Below are 12,438 nucleotides of genomic sequence, written 5' to 3'. Positions count from 1 at the left end.
AAGCTAAAGACCACTACATACGACAGGTTCAATGTCTACATCTACAGAGACGGTAAGCTAAAGACCACTACATACGACAGGTTCAACGTCTACATCTACAGAGACGGGAAGCTAAAGACCACTACATACGACAGGTTCAAGTCTACATCTACAGAGACGGTAAGCTAAAGACCACTACATACGACAGGTTCAACGTCTACATCTACAGAGACGGTAAGCTAAAGACCACTACATACGACAGGTTCAACGTCTACAGAGACGGTAAGCCTAAAGACCACTACATACGACAGGTTCAACGTCTACATCTACATGAGACGGTAAGCTAAAGACCACTACATACGACAGGTTCAACGTCTTACATCTACAGAGACGGTAAGCTAAAGACCACTACGGTGGTCAATAAGAACCAAGACCACATTCACAAAGACTCTCAGAAAAGGAGTGCTGATATTGGAATTACTTTTTGCCTTTAGATCTTAATGAATGAGACTGATCCTAGATCAGTATTCCTGGAGTAAGGGCTCCTATGTTGTCAGCTGAAGGTAATAGCTGAATGGTATCTGAAGGTAATAGCTGAATGGTATCTGTTATGACCTGATCCTAGATCAGTACTGCTGGAGTAAGGGCGCCTATGTTGTCAGATGAGGACAATAGCTGAATGGTATCTGTTGTGACTGATCCTAGATCAGTATTCCTGGAGTAAGGGCTCCTATGTTGTCAGATGAAGGTAATAGCTGAATGGTATCTGTTATGACCTGATCCTAGATCAGTACTGCTGGAGTTAAGGGCTCCTATGTTGTCAGATGAAGGCAATAGCTGAATGGTATCTGTTGTGACCTGTGCTGTTCTGACCTCTCTGAGCCCTGTCTCCCCGTCCTCAGGTAACTCTACAGAGACGGCCACGGTGGATGAGAACACTCATGAGTTCTTCACGGAGCTGACAGAGCCTGGTACCTACAGAGTCCAGGTCACCACACTGAGCTCCGCAGGAGACTGTGAGGCCAGGGAGAGCACCGCGTATACAGGGCTCACCTTCTATCTCAGTATGTATAGCCTGACCCTAACCCTGACCCAAACCCTGACCCTAACCCTGACCCTGACCCTAACCCTGACCCAAACACTGACCCTAACCCTGACCCAAACACTGACCCTAACCCTGATCCTAACCCTAACACTGACCCTGACCCTGACCCTAACCCTGACCCTGACCCTAACCCTGACCCTGACCCTAACCCTGACCCAAACACTGACCCTAACCCTGATCCTAACCCTAACACTGACCCTGACCCTAACCCTGACCCTGACCCTAACCCTGACCCAAACACTGACCCTAACCCTGACCCAAACACTGACCCTAACCCTGATCCTAACCCTAACCAGGGCTTAATGCGCCCCACCTGTGGCCCAATATGGGACTAATTGGACGGGGAAGGAGAATTTGACCATAAAGCTCACCTCGTTGTCTCTTTATTCGTGAAAGGACGTTTGGCCCTGTGGGTAGCGGACTTGCCTGAGAATTGTCAGGCAAGGGTTCGAGACCCGCAAGGATCAGCGTCTTTTTTTCCCCACAGGGCCTGCTAACCCACAGCCCAAGGTGTGGGCACCAGGTGTGGGCCCCAGCAGAGGCCCAATATGGTACAAAATGGACGGGGAAGGAGAATTTGACTATAAAGCTCACATCGCTGTCTCTTTACTCACGAAAGGCTGTATGGCTTAATGGTTAGGGAGCTTGACTCACAATCACCGGGTCAAGTGTTCATGCCAGGCCTGGGTAATCATTTTTTTTCCCCACAGGGGCCTGATAACCAAAAAAAGGACCATAGGTCCATAGGCCCATAGGCCCATAGGCCAGAAAGCCACTGGCCTGGCCTGGGACAAAACCCACTGCCCTGGCCTCAAGGCCTTATTTGACCTAACCGGTTGACATGCCTTTTTCAGAGAATGAGAGGACACAGAGAGGCTTAAAAGGTTAAACTCTCTCTCATGGGATGAAGGGACATACAGGCCTAAAGGCCAAACACCCCTAACCAGGTTATATGCCTCTATCTGGGCATCAGAGGTCACAAACAGGCCTCAAGGCCTTATTTGACCTAACCGGTTGACATGCCTTTTTCAGAGAATGAGAGGACACAGAGAGGCTTAAAAGGCTACACTCTCTCTCATGGGATGAAGGGACATACAAGCCTAAAGGCCAAACACCCCTAACCAGTTTATATGCCTCTATCTGGGCATCAGAGGTCACAAACAGGCCTCAAGGCCTTATTTGACCTAACCGGTAAAATGACTTTTTCTGGGAATGAGAGGACACAGAGAGGCTTAAAAGGCTAAACTCTCTCTCATGGGATGAAGGGACATACAAGCCTAAAGGCCAAACACCCCTAACCAGTTTATATGCCTCTATCTGGGCATCAGAGGTCACAAACAGGCCTCAAGGCCTTATTTGACCTAACCTGTAAAGGGACTTTTTCTGGGAATGAGAGGACACAGAGAGGCTTAAAAGGCTAAACTCTCTCTCATGGGATGAAGGGACATACAAGCCTAAAGGCCAAACACCCCTAACCAGTTTATATGCCTCTATCTGGGCATCAGAGGTCACAAACAGGCCTCAAGGCCTTATTTGACCTAACCGGTAAAATGACTTTTTCTGGGAATGAGAGGACACAGAGAGGCTTAAAAGGCTAAACTCTCTCTCATGGGATGAAGGGACATACAAGCCTAAAGGCCAAACACCCCTAACCAGTTTATATGCCTCTATCTGGGCATCAGAGGTCACAAACAGGCCTCAAGGCCTTATTTGACCTAACCTGTAAAGGGACTTTTTCTGGGAATGAGAGGACACAGAGAGGCTTAAAAGGCTAAACTCTCTCTCATGGGATGAAGGGACATACAAGCCTAAAGGCCAAACACCCCTAACCAGTTTATATGCCTCTATCTGGCCTCAAGGCCTTATTTGACCTTTGTTGGCAGCCATCTTGGGCTATATGCTGAAACACCAAAACGTGAATAAATCAAAAAGTACATATCCAATCTGGATGGGGTTTTTTTTAAATGAAAGGGCACAAATAGACGATAATTTACATTTAATTAAAACCGTTTTTGTATAGAACATTTTAATAGAAAATCGTGTTTTAAGTTTTTGGAAAATAGTGGATGTTACCGGAAACATAGGTGCCTGTTAGGGCAATTTGTTTTTGACATGCTCTACTTGTTGCCCATTGAGAGAGAGGGTATGAGACGAAATTTGGGACCTCTAGCCCCTCGGGAAGTATTTTTAATCATTTTATGAAAAATACCGATTTTGGCAGGAAAAAATAAATAGCCGGTCAACTGGTAACCTAAAAATAATCTCCTAATTTAAAGTAGTCACCTCGTAAGGTGTTTGAAGGTAGGCACCTGGTAACCTAAAAATAAAAAGACTGTCCTAAATGCACTTGTCGGTCATTCTGATATTAATACCCACTATGGGACTATGATAGTGGGCATCTATCCATGGCCCTCTATCCATGGGCGCCCGTCCTGAGTGCTTTATGGACTGTTTAAACTATTCTGATGGATACACATTGTTGTGCACCTGGTGATTGAAAACGTGCATCTGGTAACCCAAAATGGATGGTAAATAAATCACAGAAATTGCACTATGTCCAACTCTGGGTATGGTGATTGGGGAATTAGGCCAAAAAAAAGGGGGACAGAGCAGCTCACCTCCACAGAGGCTGACTGCTCTGCCCCCCTTAAGGACAGTGGAACTATTGACCTTCAGACCTAAAGGCCTAACTCCCTATCCAGGAACAGGCCTCTCTCTCTGGGCATGAGAGTACACATACAGGCAGTTAGGCCCTCACTCACCACCCGGGGAACAACCCTCTATTTCCGGGGATGATTCCAGCAGGGGACCCCCCCCCACCTCCACAACCTTGCACACCAGGTGAACCAGGGCACCCACACTTAAGCACCCTTCCCCGGCAATAAAGCAGATAGCCGCGCTGTTAAGAACCGCGTGCACCTGGTCACCCAAAATGGACCTCGTGCACCTGGTCACCCAAAATGGACCTCGTGCACCTGGTCACCCAAAATGGACCTCGTGCACCTGGTCACCCAAAAAGGCCCTCGTGCACCTGGTCACCCAAAAAGGCCCATGTGCACCTGGTCACCCGGCCGCTTTCCACCCAGAACCTAAGTCCACTCTGGGTTACCGGTGGTACTACCTGTACCCACCTTCCTTAGTCCGATTGCCCACTCTCTTTTTGGGCTATCGGACTCTGACTTGCCCACTCTCTCTTGGGTCTTTGGGTTACCGGGTGCACGACGTCCGTTTTGGGTTACCAGGTACCGATGGTACTTTTCTACCTGGTACCCACCTTCCTTAGTCCGATTGCCCACTCTCTTTTTGGGCTATCGGACTCTGACTTGCCCACTCTCTCTTGGGTCTTTGGGTTACCGGGTGCACAACGTCCGTTTTGGGTTACCGGGTGCCGGTGGTACTTTTCTACCTGTACCCACCTTCCTTAGTCCGATTGCCCACTCTCTTTTTGGGCTATCGGACTCTGACTTGCCCACTCTCTCTTGGGTCTTTGGGTTACCGGGTGCACAACGTCCGTTTTGGGTTACCGGGTGCCGGTGGTACTTTTCTACCTGTACCCACCTTCCTTAGTCCGATTGCCCACTCTCTTTTTGGGCTATCGGACTCTGACTTGCCCACTCTCTCTTGGGTCTTTGGGTTACCGGGTGCACAACGTCCGTTTTGGGTTACCGGGTGCCGGTGGTACTTTTCTACCTGTACCCACCTTCCTTAGTCCGATTGCCCACTCTCTTTTTGGGCTATCGGACTCTGACTTGCCCACTCTCTCTTGGGTCTTTGGGTTACCGGGTGCACAACGTCCGTTTTGGGTTACCGGGTGCCGGTGGTACTTTTCTACCTGTACCCACCTTCCTTAGTCCGATTGCCCACTCTCTTTTTGGGCTATCGGACTCTGACTTGCCCACTCTCTCTTGGGTCTTTGGGTTACCGGGTGCACAACGTCCGTTTTGGGTTACCGGGTGCCGGTGGTACTTTTCTACCTGTACCCACCTTCCTTAGTCCGATTGCCCACTCTCTTTTTGGGCTATCGGACTCTGACTTGCCCACTCTCTCTTGGGTCTTTGGGTTACCGGGTGCACAACGTCCGTTTTGGGTTACCGGGTGCCGGTGGTACTTTTCTACCTGTACCCACCTTCCTTAGTCCGATTGCCCACTCTCTTTTTGGGCTATCGGACTCTGACTTGCCCACTCTCTCTTGGGTCTTTGGGTTACCGGGTGCACAACGTCCGTTTTGGGTTACCGGGTGCCGGTGGTACTTTTCTACCTGTACCCACCTTCCTTAGTCCGATTGCCCACTCTCTTTTTGGGCTATCGGACTCTGACTTGCCCACTCTCTCTTGGGTCTTTGGGTTACCGGGTGCACAACGTCCGTTTTGGGTTACCGGGTGCCGGTGGTACTTTTCTACCTGTACCCACCTTCCTTAGTCCGATTGCCCACTCTCTTTTTGGGCTATCGGACTCTGACTTGCCCACTCTCTCTTGGGTCTTTGGGTTACCGGGTGCACAACGTCCGTTTTGGGTTACCGGGTGCCGGTGGTACTTTTCTACCTGTACCCACCTTCCTTAGTCCGATTGCCCACTCTCTTTTTGGGCTATCGGACTCTGACTTGCCCACTCTCTCTTGGGTCTTTGGGTTACCGGGTGCACAACGTCCGTTTTGGGTTACCGGGTGCCAGTGGTACTTTTCTACCTGTACCCACCTTCCTTAGTCCGATTGCCCACTCTCTTTTTGGGCTATCGGACTCTGACTTGCCCACTCTCTCTTGGGTCTTTGGGTTACCGGGTGCACAACGTCCGTTTTGGGTTACCGGGTGCCGGTGGTACTTTTCTACCTGTACCCACCTTCCTTAGTCCGATTGCCCACTCTCTTTTTGGGCTATCGGACTCTGACTTGCCCACTCTCTCTTGGGTCTTTGGGTTACCGGGTGCACAACGTCCGTTTTGGGTTACCGGGTGCCGGTGGTACTTTTCTACCTGTACCCACCTTCCTTAGTCCGATTGCCCACTCTCTTTTTGGGCTATCGGACTCTGACTTGCCCACTCTCTCTTGGGTCTTTGGGTTACCGGGTGCACGACGTCCGTTTTGGGTTACCGGGTGCCGGTGGTACTTTTCTACCTGTACCCACCTTCCTTAGTCCGATTGCCCACTCTCTCTCTGGGCATCTGGACTCTGACTCCTGGTGCTTCTATGTGCACCTGGTGACCCATTTGTACTGAAGAGGGGAGGTGGAGGAAGACGCCTTCCGTCCCAAAAAAAGATTGGATCGAGTGCCTGCTTACACCCTCTCCCCCGGATTTTGAATGGCCAGCGAGAGCTCACCGGACGCCGCTGGGAACGCGACGCTTTCCAGGGCTTGGGCCCCTCTCTCGGGGCGAACCCATTCCAGGGCGCCCCTGAACTCTCCCCGGGGCTCCCGCCAGCTTCTCCGGGATCGGTCACATTACCGCACTGGACGCCTCGCGGCGCCCATCTCCGCCACTCCAAATTCGGGGATCTGAACCCGACTCCCTTCCGTTACCGGCCTCACACCGTCCACGGGCTGAGCCTCGATCAGAAGGACTCAGGCCCCCGATCGACACTGGGCAAAGCGGTCTTCTATACACCACATGACTGCCCCAGCTGCCCCAGCTGCGGAAACCCAGAGGTTCCGATTGATGACAAAGCGACCCTCAGACAGGCGTAGCCCCAGGAGGAACATGGGGCCGCAAAGTGCGTTCGAAGTGTCAATGATCAATGTGTCCTGCAATTCACATTAGTTCTCGCAGCTAGCTGCGTTCTTCATCGACGCACGAGCCGAGTGATCCACCGCTAAGAGTTGTACTCTTGTTTTTCTCATTACGCACGCAGAGGCCAGAGGCCGGGCAGAGATGGGGAGGTTACCCTCCTTTCCTCCACCCGCACTTCGCCAGAGCGCCAGGCCATAAGTTCAAAGACAAAGGTTTAAGAATAGGGAGGCTTCCGGGAGCTGCGCTTGCGTCCTCGTCGCCGAAGCGCCAGGGAAGCCGCGCAGACATTGAACCCCCACCTACGCCGGGGCGCAGAGAAGTTGACTGGGTTCCCAGTGCCGCGCGAGGATACGGGGCGATACTCAAGCCGCTTACATCAGTGTTAGACCATTTTGGGAAGTCCCGGTTCACCGGACACCCCCAGTCCCCTTCGGTAGCGGCCTCTCCACCCGCCCATAGGTGAGTCATGCAACCGTGGCTAATGGGGAAAGGGGATGGAGCCAGTCGGGCACATCCCAGGCAAAGGGGGGAATGCGGGGAAGCGGGCTAGGACCGATGACACCCGCGCCGGGAGAAGAGAGAGGCGGGAGGCGTGAGCCCCCTACCCTACCCAACCCGCAGCATAGCTGGATTTTCGGCGCTCAGCCCCATGCCGGCGGCTGGCAACCCGTTAATGATCCTTCCGCAGGTTCACCTACGGAAACCTTGTTACGACTTTTACTTCCTCTAGATAGTCAAGATTGATCGTCTTCTCGGCGCTCCGCCAGGGCCGTGACCGACCTCAGCGGGGCCGATCCGAGGACCTCTCCAATCGGTAGTAGTGACGGGCGGTGTGTACAAAGGGCAGGGACCGGAGCTTATGACCCGCGCTTACTGGGAATTCCTCTCGGTGAAGGGTAGACACACGCTGATCCGCTCAGTGTGTGATCCGCTTTCAACCTGTCAATCCCGTCCGGCCTGGGTGAGGTTTTCGGTGTTGAGTCAAATTAAGCCGCAGGCCCCACTCCTGGTGGTGCCCTTCCGTCAATTCCTTTAAATTTCAGCTTTGCAACCATACTCCCCGGAACCCAAATACTTTGGTTTCCCGGACGCTGCCCGGCCTCAGACAGACCGCTTGGGTCAACCGGGTAGGTCCACATTTGAAGACAGGGTTTGAGAATACGTGTTTTTGGTGCCGATGCGTTACGGGATGACCATCACCACATGCTTCGCAGCCTGAGTGTGCCACTCCCCGCACCGGAACACCAATGGAGGGCCACTTGGTCAGACAGTTCGGCTCGAAATCGCACGAACGTTGCGCGGCTGGAGTGTATCGAAATTAGGGGACCAAAATTCCGAAAGGGGCTCCCCCGATAGAGGCAAATCCACTTGGGTCGGGAGGGAACATCCATCAGAACACCAGCCAAAGGCCGGCCGATAGAGTCCCTCCCAGGTGGAAAACGAATGCAAATCAGTCAGAGGAAATTAAACTCCCTGGACAACAGAGGACAACCATGGAGACGCACCGTGAAACAAGTATGGGACTGGACTGGAGAGCTAGCCCTCACCGGGACTAAACAACCACCAATCGGTCGCCGAAGGGACGGGCACCTTCATTGGACCAGAACCATGGTCATTGATGAACCAAACCCACAAGGTAATAGCTGGGATAGAGCAACTGCCGGGGCAGAGCTCAATATCCTCCCATCACCAAGCTGGGAAACGTGGCTCAAAAGTTAGGATAAATCGGACGCCGAAGGGTCTGTTCCAACCACTAAATCGGACGCCGGCGGAAAATGTCCAAATTACCATGGTTACGAGGGGCTCACATCCCTCAAAAGTACCCAGTACTTATTTTCTATTCGGCCTGATCAGTTTGACACCACCCCCGTCTCTCTAGGACATGGAAGTCTTGTTGTCAAAAACCAGGTTTCTGATTTCGCGCCGGTACCTGTCTGGTCGACCCACCCCCAAGTGTGTAATTGACGTTCAGGCCAATTTATCGATATAATCTCGGAACCTCACTGGGTTTATGTGTATCCCGCAATTGGGGGTAAAATTCTGTTAAACACAAAACGTGAATAAATCAAAAAGTACACATCCAATCTGGATGGGGTTTATTTTAAACGAAAGGGCACATATAGACGAGCATTTACATGGAATTAAAACCGTTTTTGTAGAAAACATTTTAATAGAAAATCGTGTTTTAAGTTTTGGGAAAAAAGTGAATGTTACAGGAAACATAGGTGCCTGTGAATGCGAAATGTTTTTGATATGATGCAATTGTTGCCCATCACGAGAGAGGGTATGAGACGAAATTTGGGACCTCTAGCTCTTCGGGAAGTATTTTTAATCATTTTCTGAAAATTACAGAAATTGGTCGGAAAAATGGCAGAGTCCACACTTTTCACAGCCGTGCACCTGGTGATTGAAAACGTGCATCTGGTAACCCAAAAATTACATTAGCGGTGTTACAAAAAATGAATGCCCGCTTGGGACCACCCTAATACGGACCTTTATCCATGGGGGACCCTATACCTCCGTGCACCTGGTGATTGAAAATGTGCACCTGGGAACCTAAATATTAAAATACTGTCCGGTTACAGCCATCTTGGGCTATATGGGCTATATGCCGGTACACCAAAACGTGAATAAATCAAAAAGTACATATCCAATCTGGATGGGGTTTTTTTTAAACGAAAGGGCACAAATAGATGATAATTTACTTTTAATTAGAACCGTTTTTGTATAGAACATTTTAATAGAACATTGCGTTTTAAGTTTTGGGAAAATAGTGAATGTTACCGGAAACATAGGTGCCTGTTAGGGCAATTTGTTTTTGACATGCTCTACTTGTTGCCCATTGAGAGAGAGGGTATGAGACGAAATTTGGGACCTCTAGCCCCTCGGGAAGTATTTTTAATCATTTTATGAAAAATACCGATGAGTGCTTTATTGGCTGTTTAAAATATCACGATGGATACTGATTGCTATGGAAGCGGTAACCCAAAAATACAAATATGGTCCTAAATGCATTTAACGGTCATTCTGATTTTAATGCCCACTATAGGAGCACCCTACTACGGCCCTCTTTCACTCAGGGCCGTCCTGGGTGCTTTATGGACTGTTAGACAAGTGCTGGAGGAGGAAATAGAGCCGTGCACCTGGTGATTGAAACCGTGCATCTGGTAACCCAAAAATACAAATATGGTCATAAATGCATTTAACGGTCATTCTGATTTTAATGCCCGCTATAGGAGCACCCTACTACGGCCCTCTTTCACTCAGGGCCGTCCTGGGTGCTTTATGGACTGTTAGACAAGTGCTGGAGGAGGAAATAGAGCCGTGCACCTGGTGATTGAAACCGTGCACCTGGTGATTGAAAACGTGCATCTGGTAACCCAAAAATTCAAATATGGTCCTAAATGCATTTAAGGGTCATTCTGATATTAATGCCCGCTATGGAAACACCCTACTACGGCCCTCTCTCTGTCGGGGGCGACCTGAGTGCATTATGGACACTTTGAAATTTCACGATGGATACTGATTGCTATGGAAGCGGTAACCCAAAAATACAAATATGGTCCTAAATGCATTTAACGGTCATTCTGATTTTAATGCCCGCTATAGGAGCACCCTACTACGGCCCTCTTTCACTCAGGGCCGTCCTGGGTGCTTTATGGACTGTTAGACAAGTGCTGGAGGAGGAAATAGAGCCGTGCACCTGGTGATTGAAACCGTGCATCTGGTAACCCAAAATAGACCCGTGCACCCGGTAACCCAAAAATTACATTAGCGGTGTTACAAAAAATGAATGCCCACTTGGGACCACCCTAATACGGACCTTTATCCATGGGGGACCCTATACCTCCGTGCACCTGGTGATTGAAAATGTGCACCTGGGAACCTAAATATTAAAATACTGTCCGGTTACAGCCATCTTGGGCTATATGGGCTATATGCCGGTACACCAAAACGTGAATAAATCAAAAAGTACATATCCAATCTGGATGGGTTTTTTTTTAAACGAAAGGGCACAAATAGACGATAATTTACATTTAATTAGAACCGTTTTTGTATAGAACATTTTAATAGAAAATTGCGTTTTAAGTTTTGGGAAAATAGTGAATGTTACCGGAAACATAGGTGCCTGTTAGGGCAATTTGTTTTTGACATGCTCTACTTGTTGCCCATTGAGAGAGAGGGTATGAGACGAAATTTGGGACCTCTAGCCCCTCGGGAAGTATTTTTAATCATTTTATGAAAAATACCGATGAGTGCTTTATTGGCTGTTTAAAATATCACGATGGATACTGATTGCTATGGAAGCGGTAACCCAAAAATACAAATATGGTCCTAAATGCATTTAAGGGTCATTCTGATATTAATGCCCGCTATGGAAACACCCTACTACGGCCCTCTCTCTGTCGGGGGCGACCTGAGTGCATTATGGACACTTTGAAATTTCACGATGGATACTGATTGCTATGGAAGCGGTAACCCAAAAATACAAATATGGTCATAAATGCATTTAACGGTCATTCTGATTTTAATGCCCGCTATAGGAGCACCCTACTACGGCCCTCTTTCACTCAGGGCCGTCCTGGGTGCTTTATGGACTGTTAGCCAAGTGCTGGAGGAGGAAATAGACCCGTGCACCTGGTGATTGAAAACGTGCATCTGGTAACCCAAAATAGACCCGTGCACCCGGTAACCCAAAAATTAAATTATTTATGGACACTTTCACATATTTTTGTGGATGCGGATTAAACACATTTTTAATCATTTTAATGCATAATGACACAAATACAAGGGTGAATTTCAAACAAATATGCTTTATTTAATCAGTTAATCATTGATTGATTTGACCCTCAATCAGTGCCCGGGCCCGGCTGGCATTTTTGGGCAGATTATGGTACCTGTAGTGACGTGCCTGGGTTTCCAGAGAGTGACACATATGGTCAGCAACAGTTCCCCGGTCTGTAACTGAGCCTTGGTTAAAGTTCAACGTGGCAACACTGCGTCGAATTGTACCAAAGGTCACTTTACTTCCAATGCCAAACTCTTCAAAGATTTGCCCCACATACTCACACAGATTACCGTAGGGTTGACCGCAGGATGTGAAAAAGAACAGTTCTGTGTCTGAGGTCAATCCACTCAGATGAGGCCTGATTTTATGGAATCGTTGAAGCCAAGTGTATTCCTCCTGACATAGAACAATTCTGCACTCCCCGAAGCTATAGTTAGTTTTGTGGGAAGCTATAGACATCTGATAACCCCCACCTTCAGGGGTTATTTCACTGAAATCAGTCACACTAAACATTGTGACTGGGGATCGTCGAGTGCCATTAAATATGGCCAACCGGCTGGACATGAGAGCTGCAAACCTACGCCTGTCAGAGCATGTGGCACGTTCCTCCAGCCTACTGAGAACTGAAGGAATGGCTCGATTGCTTAGCTCAACAAAGCGTTTTAACTCCGCAGCGCTGAGCACCTCGTCCCTGCAGCGTTGGCGGAATTTTGCCCTATGCGTTGCCTGGCTCTGCCGCGAGTCCCTGTCCATCTTCGCCAAGCACAGTAACATCTTTCGAATTGCAACGACCTTAGCTTGCATACCATTTGGCCGGAACTGAATAAGATAATTGAGGAAACCT

At 49.3% G+C, this 12,438-nt stretch overlaps 1 protein-coding gene and 1 non-coding gene across 3 annotated transcripts in view; one reads left to right on the top strand and one right to left on the bottom strand.

Annotated features, from left to right (window-relative positions):
• The first annotated feature begins 533 nt into the window (after positions 1 to 533).
• Positions 534 to 12,438, top strand: part of LOC116364190 (receptor-type tyrosine-protein phosphatase O-like) — an 87,888-nt gene continuing 75,983 nt past the window's right edge. For both annotated transcript variants that reach the window (XM_031817413.1, XM_031817412.1), the window contains exon 1: positions 534 to 1,043. In XM_031817413.1, coding sequence (XP_031673273.1) covers positions 821 to 1,043 — 223 coding nt within the window. In that variant the 5' untranslated portion in view covers positions 534 to 820. The remainder of the gene's footprint in view (positions 1,044 to 12,438) is intronic.
• Positions 6,743 to 6,896, bottom strand: LOC116364191 (5.8S ribosomal RNA). The gene has a single exon (XR_004207932.1). It is a non-coding gene; the product is annotated as a 5.8S ribosomal RNA (ribosomal RNA).

Source organism: Oncorhynchus kisutch, unplaced genomic scaffold (genome assembly GCF_002021735.2).
Source record: "Oncorhynchus kisutch isolate 150728-3 unplaced genomic scaffold, Okis_V2 scaffold1019, whole genome shotgun sequence".
In the NCBI taxonomy this organism is placed as follows: domain Eukaryota; kingdom Metazoa; phylum Chordata; class Actinopteri; order Salmoniformes; family Salmonidae; genus Oncorhynchus; species Oncorhynchus kisutch.
Note: the sequence above shows the minus strand (reverse complement) of the source record. Positions and strands in the feature narration are given on the sequence as shown.